This window comes from Taudactylus pleione, unplaced genomic scaffold, assembly GCF_031769625.1.
Source record: "Taudactylus pleione unplaced genomic scaffold, aTauple2 ptg000019l, whole genome shotgun sequence".
In the NCBI taxonomy this organism is placed as follows: domain Eukaryota; kingdom Metazoa; phylum Chordata; class Amphibia; order Anura; family Myobatrachidae; genus Taudactylus; species Taudactylus pleione.
The window spans coordinates 17775268-17796537 of NW_028284421.1; the positions used below are offsets into that span (position 1 = coordinate 17775268).

Consider the following 21270-nt stretch of genomic DNA (forward strand, 5'->3'; position numbering starts at 1 on the left):
AGTCTTAAAACGTTGATACTACTTCTGCCAGCGTTGGTGTATGATCTCTGAGTGCCGCCTTCTACATGCTGTATTTGGATCCCGCGTTGGAATAGCTAGGATGGCACCGGCAACTATTTACCTGTCAATTTTGGAGTGCTGCCTATCTGGTGAATATAATATATATATATATATATATATATATATATATCCAGAAGTCTCGGCACTCGTGTCTTGCAATGTGATTATTGCGCTGGCGCATGGTATATACACATACAGCGGGTAAAATAATTATTGAACACACCCCAACATTTTCCTCAGTAAATATATCTGTAATGGGGCTATTATAATTTAAATTTCACCAAATGTCTGTAACAACCCATGTAATACACACATGCAAAGAAATCAAACCATATATGTCCATAAATGTGTAATAATGTGAAATGACACAGGGAAAAAGTATTGAGCACGCTTGCTGAAATTTACTTAATTCTTCGTACAAAAGCCTTTGCTGGTAATGACAGCATCAAGACACCTCCTGTATGGAGAAACTAGTCGCATGCATTGCTCAGGTGTGATTTTGGCCCATTCTTCCACACAAACAGTCTTCAAATCTTGAAGGTTCCGTGGGCCTCTTCTATGAAGTCTGATCTTTAGTTCTTTCCATAGATTTTCAATTGGATGGTGATTGGCTGGGCCATTTTAGCAGCTTTATTTTATTTCTCTGAAACCAATTGAGAGTGTCCTTGGCTGTGTGTTTGGGATCATTGTGTTGCTGAAATGTCCATCTTTGTTTCATCTTCAGCATCCTGGTAGATGGCAGCAGATTTTTATCAAGAATGTCTCGGTACATTTTTCTATTCATCCTTTTTTCAACCATATGAAGTATGCCAGTACCGTATGCTGAAACACAGCCCCACACCATGATGTTCCCACCTCCAAACTTCACTGTTGGTATGGTGTTTTTGGGGTGATGTGCAGTGACATTTCTCCTCCAAACATGGTGTGTATTATGATATCCAAAGAGTTCAATTTTGGTCTCATCTGACCAGACTATATTCTCTCAGTGTTTCACAGGCTTATCCAAATGTTGTGCAGCAAACTTTAAACTAGCTTCAACATGTTTTTTCTTAAGCAATGGAGTCTTGCATGGTGAGCATGCATACAGGCCATGGGGGTTGAGTGGATTACTTATTGTTTTCTTTGAAACAATTGTACCTGCTAATTCCAGGCCTTTCTGAATCTCTCCACAAGTGATCATTGGCTCTTGGACAACTCTTCTGATAATTCTTTTCACTCCTCTGTCAGAAATCTTGTGAGGAGCACCTTGTCGTGGCCAGTTTATGGTGAAATTATTTTCTTTCCACTACCGGATTATGGCCCCAACAGTGCTCACTGGAACATTCAGAAGTTTAGAAATCCTTCTGTAACCATTGCCATCAGTATGTTTTGCAACAATAAGTTTGCAAAGGTCTTGAGAGCTCTTTGATTTTACTCATCATGAGATGTTTCTTGTGTGACACATTGGTAATGAGATACCTTTTTATAGGCCATCAGTTTGGACTGAACCAGCTTATATTAATTTGCACTGGCAAGGGGCAGGATTGCTTTCTAATTGCTGATAGATTTAAGATGGTGTCTTGGTCTGCCATGCCCTTTTGCACCTCCCTTTCTTCATGTGTTTAATACTTTTTCCCTGTGTCATTTCACATTATTACACATACTGTAACTTAATTTATGGACATCTACGGTTTGATTTCTTTGCATGTGTGGATTGCATGGGTTGTTGCTGACATTTGGTGAAAATTTAATTACAATAGCCCCATTACTAATATATTTACTGAGAAAAACGTTGAAGTGTTCAATACTTATTTTACCCACTGTATATATGTGTGTGTGTTCATATATCAAGCTCTTCACAAGGAGATTAACACACGTTCCACTCCAGACTGAGGGGTATATTTACTAAAGTGCAAATTTTTAGAAGTAAGAATGTTGCCCATAGCAACCAATCAGATTCAACTTAACATTTAACTAGCACCTTCTAGAAGATAACAGAATCTGATTGGTTGCTATGGGCAACATCTCCACTTTTAAAAACTCTACTTTAATAAATTTACCTCTAAGTATAAACAAAATGGCAGCAGTTTATTGAATAAACTTTATTCTTCAACCAGGAACATACCATACCGGTTTCCCAATGTTTTGGTCCCACCTGGGAAACAGCAAACAGCAGTACAATAGAGTAAAATGCAGCAGCAACAGCTTTCTGGTTGGAGAATAAATTGCTGTAATTTTGTTTATACTCAGTCTGGAGAGTTCCTTCATCTCCTTGTGGAGAGCTTGGGCACTCCATGACTTGTATATTGGCTTTGATTGTGCACCCCATCAGTTAACCATATCTGAAGATAAGAGTTCAGAATATTATATATATATATATATATATATATATATATATATATATATATATATAATGTAACAAGGAGTGTACTGTAGAAATGAGGATTCAGACTGGCAGGTATTCGGAAAAGCAGTGTCTTTTAATGGCAGCAGACGCTGCACTTTAGCATACATGAGCATAGGCCTGGACACACACAGGCACATAACAGAAATAAGCAAACACACATAAAAGGTTCCAGCACCCCTTGTGCTTAACAATCAGCAGTGGCTTGCAGCCACAATTGGCCATGCTTTCTGAACATAGCCCTTGAACCCTGGCACTACAGACATTTAATCCTACTACTGCCCACTAGACAGCATCAGGGCAAAGAGCATCAGGTGTGTGATAGTTTTAAACTCTTCCTCTGCTGCTCAGTGATGTGTTGCAGTTCGGCCTGTGCAACTGTGAAAACATGGATTTCCACACCTCCCTTGCTGCAAACTGGACAGGGTTCACTCTAGACTCACTCAGAGGGAGCTGATCCCACCAAAATGTGTGCAATCCAGGTGAAAGACAACCCCTCTCACCCCAATAAATAATATATATATATATATATATATATATATATTTTTTTAATATATATCTATATATATATATATTATATATATAATGTAATCCCTAACAATGTAAAGAAAAGTGCAGCATACATACATATAAATTGCTGAAACAAGGTGTTTCTCATCCGTATAAATTACATTCTGGATAAATTCCAAAGATTTGTATAATTATTTTAAATTTAGCAGTTGTATTTGGTTATATTTACCCATTTCTTGTATTTTCAAACCAAAATCTGTCTCCATCTCGTAATCGCTGGAATTGGTCCAAAGCAATGGCCGTGAGAAGGTTGCCAGGATCTTTGTAATTCTCCAACAAGACACCCGGAAGAAGCTCAAGCTTTTTAATGTCATTGTCATACAATGTGGCTACATCATTAAACAGCTGCAATAGAAGACAGGAAAATTACACCATCTACTCTACAAATGATTTATATATAATATAATCCAAAACCAATTATGATCACATAACCAAAACAACATTTAATCTTCTATCAACATTCTTTAAGCAACAAAAATAAGAGTTATACAAATAAAATATAAGCACTACACTGACAGGTATATTTAGTAAGACAGTGTAACGTGCAATCCATGTGCAAAATCTGTTTATTTAAGAATAGTGTTACAATATTTTAAGGTTAAAAGATATATAATAATCTTAAAAGTATTCCAAACAGTTGTGCAATTAACATGGGCAATTCAAAAAGGAGTACTAAAAAAAATGTCATAGGGAAAACAACAAGTAAAACATAAATAAATTATGTACACACTTACAAAAAATATACAATAATAATAATAATAATAATAATAATAATAAAGATTCTACAAGTTCAGAAGACAGTATTAGTGGGGTATTCTATATTTAGTAGGGTCACAAATAATTTTTCTCCCTGAAAAAAAGCTGGCCTTGAGGCACCATTCAAGTGTGCTTTATACTGTAATACTAGGACATTTTTATTGTTTCAATCAATAGCATTTTCAACTAGACCCATCAACACACAAAAATGATTTCAGCAGATGCAGTTTCAAAAACCAGAATGGGAAGGTCTTTCTTGTTGTAATGCTCTATTAAATGCAGCCTATGCAGGAGTGTGGGTGACAATCTATGGGATCAAAAGGGAGTGACCGAAAGCATGAAATAGGTATTAAAAAGAACTACTCAAGGCTGTGATTGTGATGAAGTCAGTTTAGAACACGAATCTTGCATTAGTTTGTTGTTCGGTTCAAAGTCCATGACAATTCTATGTAGCCGTGACCTTGCATGTATTCAGGTATTACTATTTATATTGTAAATTCCCTTTCAACTACAATTTGATCAAGAGTAGCCCATTCAAGTATAAAGCAACATGACTTCCAAGACGGTGATTCTGGAGCCCGGGGAATGCTGTAAACAGGGACTTCAAAAGAGAGAAGCACATAAAAATTTCCTGGCCCAGGCCTGTCTTTAGTCACGTCCAGTCATTGTGCCATTGTAAAATGAACTGGGGACCCCAGTATTCATAATGAGGTGTGGCACACTTTTGGCAATGTCTCCCATAGTACCAGGTGCAAAAGATCCCATGGCGGCCATAGCCGAAAGTGGTTAGGGAGATGCACAGTTAATGATATCTCAATGTAATGTAATGTAAACTTGTTGAAAAAGTAGTGATATAGCTTGGTTTGTAGATGATCTCCTAGCTGATGCTAGGGCATAGGCTGTTTGGTTGGTGTTGGGCTAGGTTCTGAAAGGGTACTAGCTTTGCTAGCAAATGCAATTGCAAATTGGAATACAATTAAGGTGCAATGTTATCTATGTGATTACAGGATGATAAGTTCTCTGGGGCTGTATAGCGATTGTGCACATTTACTAACTTTACCTGCATCAGTATAGGTAGTGGACACCTGCCTCATTATAGGCTGCATACCCCCATTTGATACTGATAAATAAAGTAGGCTGATCGACGGTGGGGCATATATTTTATTCGGATGGTTGCCTGTCAAGTTAAGGTGGAGTTTCTTGCTTCACAACCTGTAGATTGGAGGCACCCAATCCTTTGAACTGTGGGTGGGTACGACAATGCCCACAGTAAGTTGGGGTGAGTGCAGTATTGCCCACCCTGATGATCAGATTTAAATAGCATGTTTACAATTGCTTTTTGTTGGCCACCAACTTTATTGAAGTGATAAATAAAATTGGGGATTCTTCTCATCAGATGTTGTTTCATGTTTTTTTTATTTCCTATGTTTAAGATGTTGATACTTGAAATGCAGTTATAAGGGGTTAGGGAATGATTAGACACAATGTAAGCCATCATACTTAAGTGGCTTATGCAGCTCCAGCATATGCTTGTGGGTAAGCTCTAATGCTGTAAATAAGTTGTTATTTAAGTGTGTGACCAAGAACTAGATTGTCTACTAGGTAGATATAACCAGCTGTTAAAGCATGGCACATAAGTGCTTCTGTATCAGCAGATTACATTGCATAACATCACCTATTAGGTAAAACTTTCCATGCAAAAGAAAATTAAAAATAAAGATGATCATAGGGACCCTAATGGGATGACAAGGTGACTCACTTATCTGGAACCTATGCCGTAAATATTTATTAGAATGAAATGTAGTATGACCTGGGACATAGCTCTAGGACATACTGTAAGTTGTTTTGTTTCCTGTAGAGAGGTCTTTCCATTACACAACTTTTTGCACGATCCGACCGAAACCAGGAAGTTTTGGTCGCATCGTACAGAAAGTCGTGTAATGGATAGCCGGCAAGGACCAGCGATGCGCGTGCATGCTGGGTCCTTGTCGACCACGACTATCTACTGAACATGCCCGTCAACCTGACGACGATCGTCAGGTTTGGCATGTTCAGAGATAGGAGGTCGGGTTCCTGCACTGAATGACATTCAGTCGTTCAGTCTTTCAGGTTGCCTAGTGGATAGGCCCCTTAAGCTTGCAAGTCGGTCACTAAAAGGCTTCATAATCTCTGGCATATATGCAGTTGCAGCACTTTTTTCTATTTGGTATTTCTTATATAGAGCACATACATTTTTACACAGTACTATTCATAGAATAATTGAGGCCAACTGAGCTGACAATATGATCTTTATGTGCTTTAGATACATTCAGACAAAGTGACCCAATCTAGGTTACTAAGAACTGACATGAAGATTTGAAATGGGACCTTCAGTAATTTTCTAATGGGCCTTGTTTTAAGGTCAGCATCCTTTAGCATTACACACACAGATATACTGTAGTTTTACTATCAATAAAAGTTCACTACTTTGATTTGAAATAAAATTATGCATACCAAGAATTCCAAAATTGCACATAAAGTAACATAAATCTTCAAAAACCAGTACAATTACACCCATGTGGAAAATCTTTTTTGAGTTGAGCATTCAAAACAAACATAATTGAACACTATCAATTAATGGACTATATAACAATTACCTCTAGATTTAATAATGTGCAAAATGGTAGTTCAGAACTATATAAATAAATCTTACACATATGATTAAGCTACTTAGAAATGAATGAATGCAAATTAATTAAGGTAATTTTTGCAACTGCAGAAATGAAACATGATTTTAGATAGTATGGCAATTTAATTTCAGTGAGTGGAGAATGTGTATTTACTGTTGGTGCACTTGACTATGTTAGCATGTGGCCACATACTGTAACTTTCCTCATATTTGGAAGTGACTTCGATGCAGTGATACTTTTACTGGGAACACAAATGGTTAGGCTTTCTCCTCCTTCACTGTGAGCATCTGCAATTAGGGGGCCTGATTCAAAGATTGACATTAATGCAGCGATTGCATCTTTTTCCGCAGTGAGACAGGGTCTTAGTGCTAATGGTGCAGCTGATGGGATTAGTACAGAAATTCCCAAATTTGTAACCATCAGGACGCATGCACAGTGCAACTTAGCGGCATGTGCAAACTGAAAAATTGTCCAAATAGGAAAAAATGCTATGGCGCCTATAATGACACCTGCATTAAATAGATCTAAATAATGTTCCAGAAGCCAAAGTACCAACATAAAAGGAGAATACCACTCTCTATACAAAAAGACAAAACAAATGTTATGCAGTGGCGCCTAGTACAATATATACTGTACTTTGATTTATTAGAAATATCAATCAGCAAAATAGTGATTGAAGATAATCAACTATTATCTCCCGGGAGTATAAAAAATTATTTGTTAAAAAGTTTATATTCACAATCACTGGTACTTAGCTCCAGAGAGATAAAATGCTACAATTCAATGAAACTTGAGAATACAAAATTACAGTTACAGTGTTCCAAATACAATTGTAATGAACTAGTTATAAAAAGTAGCAATATGTACCAATACAGTCAGCACTATAATATGTAGCAGCCTTAATTTAACCCTCTGAATAATTCAGAGACATAGATGTTGGCAGGTAATTGAGTTAAGCGGCAGTCCAACTTAATAATCTTTTATAGAGAAGGACAGTTCATAATATAAAATTTAATGGGGGAGAGAGAGTTTCCCCAATATTACTCACTGATATAAAGTCTACCTCCACTTACAGCCACTGCCGGTACTCAGCAAGAACTCCGATGTACTAACGCTGGAACACACATACCGGATAATGCGGGCACGGGAGGGTGGGGAAGCAATTGCTGTGTGTCTTTATAGGCAGTGATGTAAATAGCCAACATGTACTATCCCCGGTGAGTTAGGTCTCGACAGCTAGCCAGAGAAAGGGTCTACCAACAATTGAACTGCAATCTTAAGTAATATAGGAAACAGGCCAATTCACATAAGGCAGCTTCATCGCTCAGTAGTGCTAGTGATAGAGTCAAGCACCTATAAATTTCAACGCGTTTCTCTGTGCTTTGATGGCTTTCTCAAGAAGCAGGTGCATAATGAGGTGTGAGCAGTAATGGTCTTTTGTAGGAGCTGACTTTCTGACAGGTCAGGTGAATATAATCTGTATAATCACTGTCTCCAAACACGCTCATAACTTTCAAACAAATACTTTAACTAGCTAATATATATATATATATATATATATACACACACACACCATTAATGGCAATTCCAATATACAGTTAAAGATTAATAATCCATTAAGAGTACACAAAATACATCAATAAAGACTTTCAAAATATATTAACACAAATAAAAATGAGTAAAAGATCTATGAATTGACATGCTTCTATCTCTTCAATTCGTTAGTTCAATAGGGGTTAGCTGTGTTACCCAATTTGAATTCATCCTAAATTTCTTTGAATGTGTGGATTGCATGGGCTGTTGCTAACATTTGGTGAAAATTTCATTACAATAGCCGGGTGTAGTAGGTATTACCGCCATACGCAGGGCCGCCGGTTCAAATCCCAACAACAGCAGCCCAGCAAGGGTGAAAATCCCGATCGTCCCTAAGGTAAGTATCGCTAATCTAATCCCCGCCCTGACCCTAAGCTCCCCCCCAAGTGCCTAACCCTAATCCCCCCCTCTAAGTGCCTAAACCTAACCCCCCTTCCCGCAGCCTAAACCTAACCCTCCCGGGGGGATGCCTAACCCTAAGTCCCCCCAGGGAGCGCTAAACCTAACCCTCCCCCCTGCGGCTGCCCGCGGCCAGCTTACCTTCATTCGGTATGCCGGGCGTCTGTCTTCTGGCATCTGGTTAATGACAGGGGTCGAGTTTTCGATGCCTGTCATTAGTACCATGCCAGGATTAGAAAGTCTGGAAGCCGGCAGTCAGCATTTAGACCGTCGGCTTCCAAACTACATCCCCAATAGTCCCATTACAAATATATTTACTGAGAAAAATGTTGATGTGTTCAATTCTTATTTTACCCACTGTATATACATCTAGCACAGTACACAATCCTATAGTCAGTTATACACTTGTGCAAACTATTAAAATATTTTAATTCAGGTGTTGTGGTTTAAGGGTTTGCATCTTAAGCATCCATGCTACTTCTTGTCTGCATAACTCCTTAAATCTGTCACCATCCTGACATGTACTGTATTCATAATATGTTCCACAGCTGCTACTCTTATATAGAGATGAGCGGGTCTTGTTCCCTGAGAACTGGACCCACCCAAACTTCGCAATCCGGGCCGGGATCCGAGTCCAGCTCGTGTTTTCTCACCTGACTCAGATACCAAAACAAGGCAAAATGTCATCCTCCCACTGTTGGATTCTCGCAGGTTGTGGTACCTGGTCATCCAGGGGCAGTTGCTGCTGTGTCCATCCAGGGGTTTATGTGTCTATCCAGGGCAGGAGCTGCTGTGTCCATCCAGGGGATGCTGTGTCCATCCAGGGGCAGTGGCTACTGTGTCCGTACAGGGGCTGCGGTGTCCATCCATGGCAGGGCTGCTGTGTCCATCCAGGGATTGCTGTGTCCATCCAGGGGCAAGGGCTGCTGTATCCATCCAGGGGTGCTCTGTCCATCCAAGGTTGCCCAGTGTAAAAAAAAAATGAAAGCTAATATTATAATTTAAAAAAATAATATATATTTTTTTTGTGCTGCACCCCAGTGTACTATATTATTATTATTTTTTTTACTGTGATGCTGCCGGTCAGAAGGCAGTGTAATATTCATACACGTATTGTGACACTATAAGTTGTAGTACAGTGTAATATTCATACACGTGTGACACTGTAAGTGGTAGCACAGTGTATTCATAAAAAATATTGTGACATTGTAAGTGGTAGTGCAATATTTTATTCATAAAAAATTTTGGGACTCTAAATAGTAGAGCAGTGTTTTATTCATTAAAATATTGTGACACTGTTAGTGGTAGCACAGTGTTTTATTCATAAAATATATTGTGACACTAAGTGGAAACGCAGAGTAATATTCCACACATATTGTGACACTGTAAGTGGTAGCACAATGAATTCATATAAAATATTGTGACACTGTAAGAGGTAGCACAGTGTTTTTTTCATAAAACATATTGTGACACTGTATGTGGAAATGCAGTGTAATATTCCACACGTATTGTGACACTGTAAGTGGCAGCGCAGTGTATTCATAAAAAATATTGTGACACTAAGTGGTAGTGCAGTGTTTTATTCATAAAAAATATTGTGACACTGTAGGTCATTGATACCGCAGTGTAATATTTAAAATGGGTAAAAATTGACGTGTGTGCTGTACCCCATTTCATTTGTGTTTGTTGATATGGAGAACAATCAGTTGAGAGGAGAGCAGGAACCACATACTAGTGCTGGAGCTACTGCCAGTGCTACCAGTCATGATGATACTAGTCTGTCTACCTCATCTACCAAAGGCGATGCCCAAGGGCATACAGGGTTTAAGTCAGGGCATCTAAAATCAAAGAAGCAATCTTTTTTTTTTTACATTGGTAAAGAAAAAAACATCAAAGGGAAAGTTAGCTGCAGAAAGACATAAAATTGGCAATATGCCTTTCACCACACGAAGTGGCATGGAAAGGCTAAGGCCTTGGCCTTTATTTATTACAGGTGCCTCTTATGATGATGTAACCACAAGTGAATATGCTGACATAGAAATCAAGGATGCTTCTGTGGAAGTGCACCAGGATGAGAAGGATGTTTGTGTAGCTAACACTAATAAGTATGTTGTTGATGAGGATGTTGTATGTGTAAATCAGGCACCAGTGGAAGAAACAGTTGTTGCCCATGATAAGGAAAAGCCCATTGTCATGTCTAGGCATAAGACAAAAAAATCCACTTCTTATTTGTGCAATTATTTCTACCCAAATCCAGACAATAATTGCCAAGCCATCTGTACCCTTTGTGAAGCCAGAGTAAGTAGAGGTAGGGACCTTAAACATCTAGGAACCTCCTCCCTGTTACATCATCCATTCAAAAAGTTTTTGTAAATTCTGAAACTTTGTCTAAAAAGGTAACAACAAGAAGCAGCATTAGCTAGTTTCCTTCTCTCTGCTAGATCCAAGCATCTGCCATCTTCATCAACAACACATTCATCAGCAAATATCCTCAATCATGAAGCAATTGGTTTGTTTTGGCTCCCATAAGACAATTTTATCAATTACCAATGGGCAGCTGACATTGCTGGCAATGATCTCTACATACACAAACTGACTTTACAGAGGCAAGATGTTGTCACCATCATCATGTGATTCCTCACCCTCATCAGTGTCTATATCATCTTTATTCACACAATATTAATTTTTGGACTTAATTGGTGGTGACGATCTCCTCGTGGAATTCATAGTTCATTGTGATGAACATCATCTTTTCCACATTTTGAGGAAGTAGACTTCTATGCTAATCGCTGACAAGGTTCCAGGCTCTGCTGAAAACTCTTTTGGGCTACACACTGGAGAGTGGGCAGCTCAAGTAAAGCAAAGCCAGTTTGTGCAAGGGCCTCCAAATTGCCTTTTTGCCTGCTAGTAGTCAAACTGACTGTCTGACATGCCTATTTGGATGCTATCATTAAAAATAGTTCTGAACCATTCTATGAATGGTGACCATATCAGATGGAGTCACTGTAGAGGTCTCTTTAATTTAATTGTAGGCAATTCTTTTAGACCCAACCATATGTAAAACTTGGCTGTGTTGATTCATCTGCATCACCAGTGGGTCTTTTGGGAAAGTTTAGTTTTTCCTTTGCAGCCACACTTGCTGGAGAAACTAAAGGAGGAGCCAACGCTGCATCACATTCCACTTGAGCTGACAATTTGCTTACCAACAGGTCTTTGCATCTCTTCAGATCTGTGTCCATTGGGAAGAAAGGCACGACATATGACTCAAACCTGGGGTTGAGCATGGTTGCCAAAATATATTGATACGATTGGAAGCTCCTGACAACCCTTAGATCCTGGTGAAGCAAATAAAGGACTTGATATACAAGTACAACATACAGCACTTTGCAGAATTGCTTCATTGTCAGTGGTATGCCTCTTAGTGAAACCGGTGATACACAAGTTGCTTTCCAACAGTCTAATTAGGGAAATTACCTGACTCAAGCTGGCAGTATCTGAGCTCACTTCACAGGTGACTATTTCGAAGGGTTTCAACACTTTGCAAAATACAGAAAGTATTTTCCACTGAGCTCGAGTAAGGTTCATTCCTTCCTTTTCCTATGTCATAGTTACCCTTGGATGGCTTTTTGCTGTTCTTTCATTGGCTGAAGCATATAAATGGGGGAGTTCCACCTTGTAACAACCTCTTGCTTCACCTGGTGGCAGGGCAAATTCAATATTTGTTGCATGTACTGCAATCTTCTACATGCACCTGCTGAATGGCGAAAATGTCCAGACATTTGTCGGGCTACAGAGAGCATCTCCTGCATGGCCCTGTCATTTAAAAATAAATTTGCACCACCAAGTTGATTGCGTGAGAAAAACATAGGACATGTTGGAATTCACCCAGATATGCCACTCTCACAATATTGGTGGCATCAGAATTCACAAATCCTGAGGAGAGTCCAAGCGGGATAAGCCATTTTGCAATGACTTCCCTAAATTTTTCTAAAAGGTTGTCAGTGGTATGCCTCTTAGTCAAACCAGTGATACAGAGAGTAGCCTGCCTCTGAATGAGCTGGTGTTTCTTAGATGCTGCTGCTGTTTGTGCCATTGAAGGCAATACACCCAGAGGGCTGTTACAGTCATGTAATCTTGTATTTGCTCTGTTCCGCTTGTTTACATACTGTATCTGTGGTTAAGTGGACAGTGGGTACAACGACATTTGGAGGACACTAATTAAGTTTTGTTTGAATGTCCCTGTACATGGTGGGTATTGCTTTTCTAGTGAAGTGGAATCTAGATGGGATTTGGTAGCGGGGACACAAGACCTCAATTAACTCTCTAAAACCCACTGCATTATTGGTGGATAATTGACACACATCTAATACCAGCATAGATGTTATGGCGTCAGTGATTCGTTGTGCGACTGGGTGACTGCTGCCATACTTGCTCCCACTTGCAAAGGATGTTTAACATTTTTTTTTTAAACTACTACTAGTAGTCTTCCTGGTCTCAGGCCTCTTGAGTAATAAAAACATTTATTTCCTGATGTGCCATGTTGGAAGTTGAATTGCCACAGCTTCTTCAATCTTTGACATGCGGTTGCTGAATAAAGAAAATGTCCAGAAATGTTCATGGCCACAGACAGCATCTCCTGCATGCCCCTTTAATTTAAAAAAATATTCTGAAGTTGATTTTATGTGCCAAACAAGAGACATATTGTTCATCCATGCCCTTTCATCCTACCTCATAAATTTGCTTTGGAATCAAAAAATGTAATTAAGTTTACTACGAATCAACTCTTCCTTTCCCTGCCTTCAACTACATACATACTCCATCTCCCTCAGGGCTCTTGATTAATGAAAACATGTTTCTTTATGTGCCATGTTGCCACTTGTTTGTGTTGCCCACTTCTGCCGCTTAGCTTAGATAGCAGTGTAACTTTTGGGCCTAAACTGGATGAAAACTATATTGTGAGCTGTCAGGTGGTCAAAATTGACTGGAAATGAGTGGAAATTAATGTTATTGAGGTTAATAATATGTAAGAACAAAAAAGGTCAAATTATATGATTTTAGCAGTTTTTATAAATTTTTTAAATAAATGACAGATCCAAAACCAAAACACACAATGGCTGTTTTGCCAAAACCAAATCCAGATCCAAAACACGAAGGAAATACAGACCAAATACCAAAAGACGGGGGTCGGCGCACACCCCTACTCTTAAACCTTTTGGGTCCCTATCATGGCATTCTGCGAAATGTCTAGATAAACTGTGATTTAAAACTCCTTTTAGTATATTTCTTCTATGCTCAAGAAATCTAATTTTTAAAAGGCGCATAGTTCTCCCTATATGATAGAGATTACACGGACACCATAGAAGATAAATCACATAGCTAGAATTACAATCTAAATATGTAGTAATCGCAAATTCTTTCATAGATTCAGTCACATAAACTGACTTTGTTTTGTTTGCAGTATAGGTACATGAAGTACATTTCTTACTGTTTAAGAGTAGTAGCTGTGGAACATATTATGAATACATGTCGGGGTGGTGACAGATTTATGGAGTTATGCAGACAAGAAGCAGCATGGATACTTAAGATGCAAACCCTTAAACCGCAAGGCCTGAATGAAAATATTGATTTGGAGTTTACTTGAAGCTTGTTTCCATCTTTCTTTGTTTACACAAGCGTATAACTGACTATATTATTGTGTACTGTGCTAAGTGTATATATATGTGCACACATGATCTTACTTGTGCGCTTATACTGTATATGTTCATGCATATATATAAATACTATTCTGATGATGTGATCTAATGTGGCCCAACTAGTTCCCCTTTCTTCTCCCTTTATTTCCTTTCCTTTACTTCTTTCCTTTCTTTATTTATCTGTTTCCGTGTGAATAATTACTGCGGTTTTAAGATTATCTAGTAATATATTAGTATTATACTGATGTCTAACGCAAAGCTACAGGATGGAACATTACTTAAATGGTAAACAAATACTGACAGCAGCATCCCGACACCTGCAGGTAAGAAACCTAACCCTAACCCGTAACCCTTCTCCTAATCCTCCCCTCCCGCAGCCTAACCCTAACCCTTCCCCCTGCGCAGTCGAACCCTAACACTCCCTGCGTAGCCTAGCCCTAGCCCTCCAAATTTGAAGTAGGAGGAGGACAATGTAATATGAATTGTTCATTCTTAAGGTGGCCATACACAGTCAACATACAACTAGTTGACTGGTTGGAACAAAAATCTGGTAATGTATGGGAGCAAATGACAGTCAACCACTTGCTCCCAAACACTGGAAAATGGTCATTCAGACTAATTGGTGTAATAAAATGGATTTAATCAACTTGTCTGAACGGAAATTTTTGTCTGTTTTCCGGTGTTTGGGAGCATAATGAACGAACATAATTGCTTCCATACATTGGCAGAGTTTTATTCCAACCAGCCAAATAGTTGAATGTGTTAGCATTAGTTTTAAATGTTAACAGAAATAATTAAGGGCTTAATTCACTACCGTACGCAACTGCAATTACGCAAGCAAACGGGCGATTGTTTCGTTCTGCGCATGTGTATGCATTGCAATACGCGTGCTCAAATCGGCCGCTGCGATCAGGACTGCGATCGCAGTGGCTATGCAGACCCATCGCAGAGTGATTGACTGGAAGTACCGTTTGTGGGAGGTGACTGGGGGTGGTATGCGAAATGTAGGTGTCCCAGTGTGTTCGGACACCGTTGCAGGGACAAGCATAAATTAGCCACTGTGATGAAGTACACAGCCTGAGGACTCATAGCATGTGATGAAGTTAGCAATTCCTCAGTAAGGTCAGAGCTTGTGCAAAGTGCGTGAGGCTGCAAAGGTACTCCATTGTACCGATGGTTTCGCAGTCTTGCTAAACATTACAGATGTGTGCTAAGTAAAGTGGGCGTCCTTGTGTACTGCTGCAGTGGGATAGCGATCACAATGAATTAGCATACTATTGCAGTTGAACTGCGTGTGTGATCGCAATTGCATATGCAGTTACCAGGGGCATTTTAGGAGAGGAGGGGACTCGTGCTCATTCCCCATCCAGGGCCCCTTCTCTCTCCCTGGTGGTTGGCAGCAGACTGACTCTTCTGACCGCCATTTCCCCGGCAATTTCCTCACTGCGCATTCGCAAAACGCTGGAAAATTGCCACCGCAGCCATTTGTGCAGGGCTGAGACATCCGTTGCAGGACCCCAGAGAGGTAAGTATTAGATAATATGGGTGCAGGACGTGTGGTGAGGCCCCCCCCCTGGACCCAGGGGCGTGTGTGCCCGGCACACCCTGCACCCATTATAGATACGCCCCTGGCAGTTGTGATCTGTAATAAATCAGGCCTTAAATATTGATGCAAGGCCCCTTTCAGTCTGCTGCAACTGTATTTCAGTGTCAAATGCAATTCAATATGAACCAAATTATTAAGTCCAACTTGTTTCTTGAGCTCTTCAAAATGGATTTCTAAATTAGCTTTGAGTAAGGTCAGTATCAGTTTTTATCTGCTGCTCAATAAAACACCATTAAAGAAAGCAGAAGCATACTGTAATAATGAGCGATTTAAGCACTGATGAAAATAATGCTGTCTAAAAAAAGCTATTGAAAATAGAAACTATTTTTTTCCAGAATATATGAGGAAAAATTACTGCATAAAAAATTTTGCAAATGGAGTAAAAATGTCTTAAGTTATTTGTAAAGCTGCATACACACACAACGATTTTGTTACCAACGATATTATGAACGATTTTCTGTCAGATTATCTATCAGATTTTTTAAAGTGTAATGAACGATTTTTTTGAACTACAAACGAAAAAATCTCTTAACTTAATTGTAAAGCTGCATACACACACAACTAATTTGTTACCAACGATTTTATGAACGATTTTCTGTAAGATTATCTGTTAGATTATCTGTTAGATTTTTTAAAGTGTAATGAACGATTTTTTTGAACTACAAACAATTTTTGCATATTCCCTTAATGAAAATCGTTCAGTTGGTCAGTCTGACTGAACTACAAACTACAAACGTGAACACGCATGAATGATAATCGTTCATCGTTTTAGCTCAGAAAGTGAACGATTTTTTCAACGATTGAACGATAAACGATATCGTTATCAATAATCGTTCAAAAAATCGTTGTGTGTGTATGCACCTTAACATTTTATGCTGTACATTTCAATGCAGGGCAATTTCTGTATGCTGTGCTGTATTGTGCTAGTGCCAAGTTTAAACAGTCAAACAGAAATATTAGAAAATATTCAATAATATTGAGGATCAATGTATAAATGTATGCTATATTTTTTCTGCAAGAAAAGGAGTGGTTATTGATATACAGTGCATCCAGAAAGTATTCACAACGCTTCACTTTTTCCACATTTTGTTATGTTACAAAATGGAATAAATTTATTTTTGTCCTCAAAATTCTACACACAATACCCCATAATGACAACGTGTAAAGTTTTTCTGAGATTTTTGCAAATGTAATTAAAAAAAACACTAAGAAATCACATGTACATAAGTATTCACGGCCTTTGCCATGAGGTGTTCCTACAGCTTAATTGGAGTCCACCTGTGGTAAATTCAGTTGATTGGACATGATTTTGAAAGGCAGACACCTGTCTATATAAGGTACCACACTTGACAGTGCATGTCAGAGCACAAACCAAGCATGGAGTCCAAGGAATTATCTGTAGACCTCCGAGACAGGATTGTCTCGAGGCACAAATCTGGGGAAGGGTACAGAAAAATATCTGCTGCTTTGAAGGTCCCAATGAGCACAGTGGCCTCCATCATATGTAAATGGAAGAAGTTTGGAACTACCAGGACTCTTCCTAGAGTTGGCCGGCCGTCTAAACTGAGCGACCGGGGGAGAAGGACCCTAGTCAGGGAGGTGACCAAGAACCTGATGGTCACTCTGTCAGAGCTACAGCATTTCTCTGTGGAAGGAGGAGAACCTTCCAGAAGGACAACCATCTCTGCAGCAATCCACCAATCAAGCCTGTATGGTAGAGAGGCCAGACGGAAGCCAATCCTTAGTAAAAAGCACATGGCAGCCCACCTGGAGTTTGCCAAAATGCACCTGAAGGACACTCAGACCATGAGAGACAAAGATTGAACTCTTTGCCGTGAATGCCAGGCGTCATGTTTGGAGGAAACCAGGCACCGCTCATCACCAGGCCAATATGTTCCCTACAGTGAAGCATGTTGGTGGCTGCATCATGTTGTGGGGATGTTTTTCAGCGGCAGGAACTGGGAGACTAGTCAGGATACAGGGAAAGATGAATGCAGCAATGTACAGAGACATCCTAGATGAAAACTTGCTTCAGAGCGCTCTTGACCTCAGACTGGGGCAACGGTTCATCTTTCAGGAGGACAACGACCCTAAGCACCCAGCCGAGTTATCAAAGGAGTGGCTTTAGGACAACTCTGTGAATGTCCCAGAGCCCAGACTTGAATCCAATTGAAATGGCTGTGCACCGACGCTTCCCTGATGGAGCATGAGAGGTGCTGTAAAGAGGAATGGGCGAAACTGCCCACAGATAAGTGTGCCAAGCTTGTGGCATCATATTCAAAAAGAGTTGAGGCTGTAATTGCTGCCAAAGGAGCATCAACAAAGTATTGAGCAAATGCTGTGAATGCTTATGTACATGTGATGTCTTAGTTTTTTTTATTTTTATTAAATTTGCAAAAATCTCAAAAAAACTTCTTACACATTGTCATTATGGGGTATTGTGTGTAGAATTTTGAGGACAAAAATTTATTTATCCATTTTGGAATAAGGCTGTAACATATCAAAATGTGGAAAAAGTGAAGCGTTGTGAATACTTTCCGGATGCACTGTATATGACACAACTTAATTACATCATGCATGTGATATGCTTTGTAGTGTAAAAGTCATTAGACTGATGGCATTTCATTCCTTACCAATTATACCACTGACCTGTGAATTTATCTGATAGAGCTCTGGATTAATGTCTTGCCAGCTTGTAAAAGGTTCAAGTCCAAAGTATTCCCTTGCATTGTTATAGCTACAAAGCCCAAAGTCTCGTCCTCGTTGAATGCTGAAGGAAATGTAGTCAGCTCTGGAGTATTTCAGAGATCCATACCAATAATCTGTCATTTGAAATAATGATTAAAAACCGTAAAGTCTGAATTGCGAAATACATTCTTTCTTACATACCCAAACTTTTATAAAACTAACACATTGTGGATCCCTTTGGATTGTAAGTATAAATGACTTAATTCTCATAGGCAAACGCATGGGGGGTTTCCGTCTGCCTGGAAACTCCCCACCCCAGCCCACACCATGACCACAATAGCAATAGTAATGTAATAGAATTTTACTAATGCTGCATGTTCTTCACAGTATCACAAATTAAATAATTAGCACCACCTGTGGATCTTTTAACATGTATCAGTCAGTAATAAGGTGCATACACACACAACGATTTTTTGAACGATTATTGTTAAACGATATCGTTTAACGATAATCGTTTGAAAAAATCATTCACTTTCTGAGTTAAACGATGAACGATTATAGTTCATGCGCGTTCACGTTTGTAGTTTGTGGTTCAGTCAGATTTGTCAACTCAACGATTTTCATTAAGTTAATATGCAAAAATCGTTCATTACATTTAAATGAACATAGTAAATTAACAACTTTAGTAAACAATTTTAGTTCATTTTTTCAAGGGAGAAAATCGTTTACTAAAATCGTTCATTAACTAAATCGTTGTGTGTGTATGCAGTAATAACCTGTGCACCAACTAGGAGATCTGGAAAACTCACTATTAGGAATGTGCTGCTATAGAGCCCAATATGTACATAGATGTCCAGGGCAGTGCTAGGTTATTCTGCTGCTCCCCCAGACTCCCGGACTTCCTCCCATACTCTGGAATGGTGACACATCTAAAATAAAAACATTCAGCTCAGGCAGGATGGCCATACTGCTGCATTTAATGACTTACTGTGATAGCTGGTCCTGTATAAGCAGGAATTATGACTCTTCATGGACTGGCAACACACACTCTAAAATCAAGCATTTGGAAACCCCCCTCTAGAAATCCTGCGTTTGCCACTGATTCTGGTGTATGTTTGATTCAATTTTTAATAGGTAATTTATTATCTGAAGCATATTGTAACCACTTAACTGACAAATTCTTTTTCCAAAAACCACTCCAAAATTGTTGGCTTTTATGATTGAATTAGGTCAAGAACATAATTTTAAACTTATCCATCACGATTTTATTTGAAAAAAAATATTTTTTTAAAACACAGTATACCATAAAAATAGCAATTTTTATGTTATACTGTAGTGATAGCCATTGACAGCTGTACCATCGATGGTTCAACCATCGTTAGAAGCCATCAATTGTTTAGCGATTGGACGAGATCTGTGTAGACCACAACTGCTGATGTTTCCTAAACATCAATTGAGGGTTGCCATCGATGGTGCAACATAGATGGCCACCAGCAATGGCAAACCACTTGTTTTCAGTCAGACCATCAATGGTTTGTAAACCATCGATGGTCGGTTGCCATCCCTAATCAGAGGCTCTGCGATATATATACACACATATATATATATATATATATATATATACACATGCATATATATATATATATATATACATAAATACATATATATATAGACATATATATATAACTATTGTGGCCCTTATCAAAACGGGCATCATGGGGGAGGGAGTGTGCGGGGAGCTGCTGGGCTGCCTTGGTACATAGAAGAAGCAGCAGCCAGAGTCGCGGCTGCTGCTTCCTGTACATTGTAGTTCCGGAGCCACAGCGGGAGTGTGTCCCGCTAGTGGCCCGGATACATAGCAGCAGCAGCGGCTACCAGAGCCACCGCTGCTGCTTCTTCTACACAGTGATAAGCTAGTGATCACTGTATTTCCGGAGCCGCAGCGGTAGCGTGTCCCGCTGGCGGACTGGATACAGAGCAGCAGCGGCGGCTACCAGAGCCGCTGCTGCTGCTCCTCCACCACACAGCACTGTAGTGCCGGAGCCACAGCGGGAGGGTCTTCCGCTGGCCGCTCGATTACAGAGCAGCAGCGGTGCCTATCAAGGCCACGGCTGCTGGGGCCGGCTGCCCGATCACTGCTGGCCACAGTGATCGTGTCACAGCAACAGCTGCGGCTACATGAGCCGTGGCTGCTTCAATGGCAGTGCGCCGGGAGGGGTTGCCGACAGTGCCCGATCACTGCGGCCAGCAGTGATCGGGACACACTGGAGAGGTGGCCATGCTTGCAGAGGGACCATAAGGTCCCTCTGATGTAGGCGGCTGCGAGAAGATTAGCTTCCCACAGCCGCCTAGTGGGCATTTCTGACTGGTCGTTTCAGATACGACCATGTCAGGGAAAGAACAGCCTGGTGTGGCCGTATCTGATATGACCGTGCCAGGCAAGTGGTTAAGCTGATACTGTACCGAGGGAAGTCGTTTGCGAACGTAAAAATTCGAGGACACAAAAATTGGGAGTAGATCAGGTGGGTGGTAATGCTGAGAGATGTGCGGTCGGTTAGAAATAATGCACGGCCAAGTGATCTAGTGTGTCCAATCATGTTGGTGGGATTTCAGTCAATATACCACACCATTTTATATAATATATATATATACTGTATGTATGTATTAAACAGGAAAAAAAACTGGAACACAAACTGGAAGTAACTGTTAAGTAACGGTTAAAGACACCGATATCGAGAAAGATTGTGATGCCATGTATCTACTTTTGCACACTTGTTTATATGGGTAAGTGTGTAAAACTAGTTTGTCCTCTGAATATGATTTTCTTGTTACAATTTATTCTTTATTTGTGGA

The 21270-nt window shown here is 39.7% G+C and overlaps 1 protein-coding gene across 6 annotated transcripts in view; it reads right to left on the reverse strand.

Moving 5' to 3' along the window:
- The window catches only part of LOC148540355 (dual oxidase 1-like), a 229697-nt gene that overhangs the window by 96965 nt on the left and 111462 nt on the right, over window positions 1-21270 (reverse strand). For all 6 annotated transcript variants that reach the window (XM_088445660.1, XM_088445643.1, XM_088445669.1 and 3 more), the window contains 2 exons: window positions 18379-18551; window positions 3183-3358 (listed from right to left, as the gene is read on the reverse strand). In XM_088445660.1, the coding sequence (XP_088301786.1) occupies window positions 3183-3358; window positions 18379-18551 (349 nt within the window). The remainder of the gene's footprint in view (window positions 1-3182; window positions 3359-18378; window positions 18552-21270) is intronic.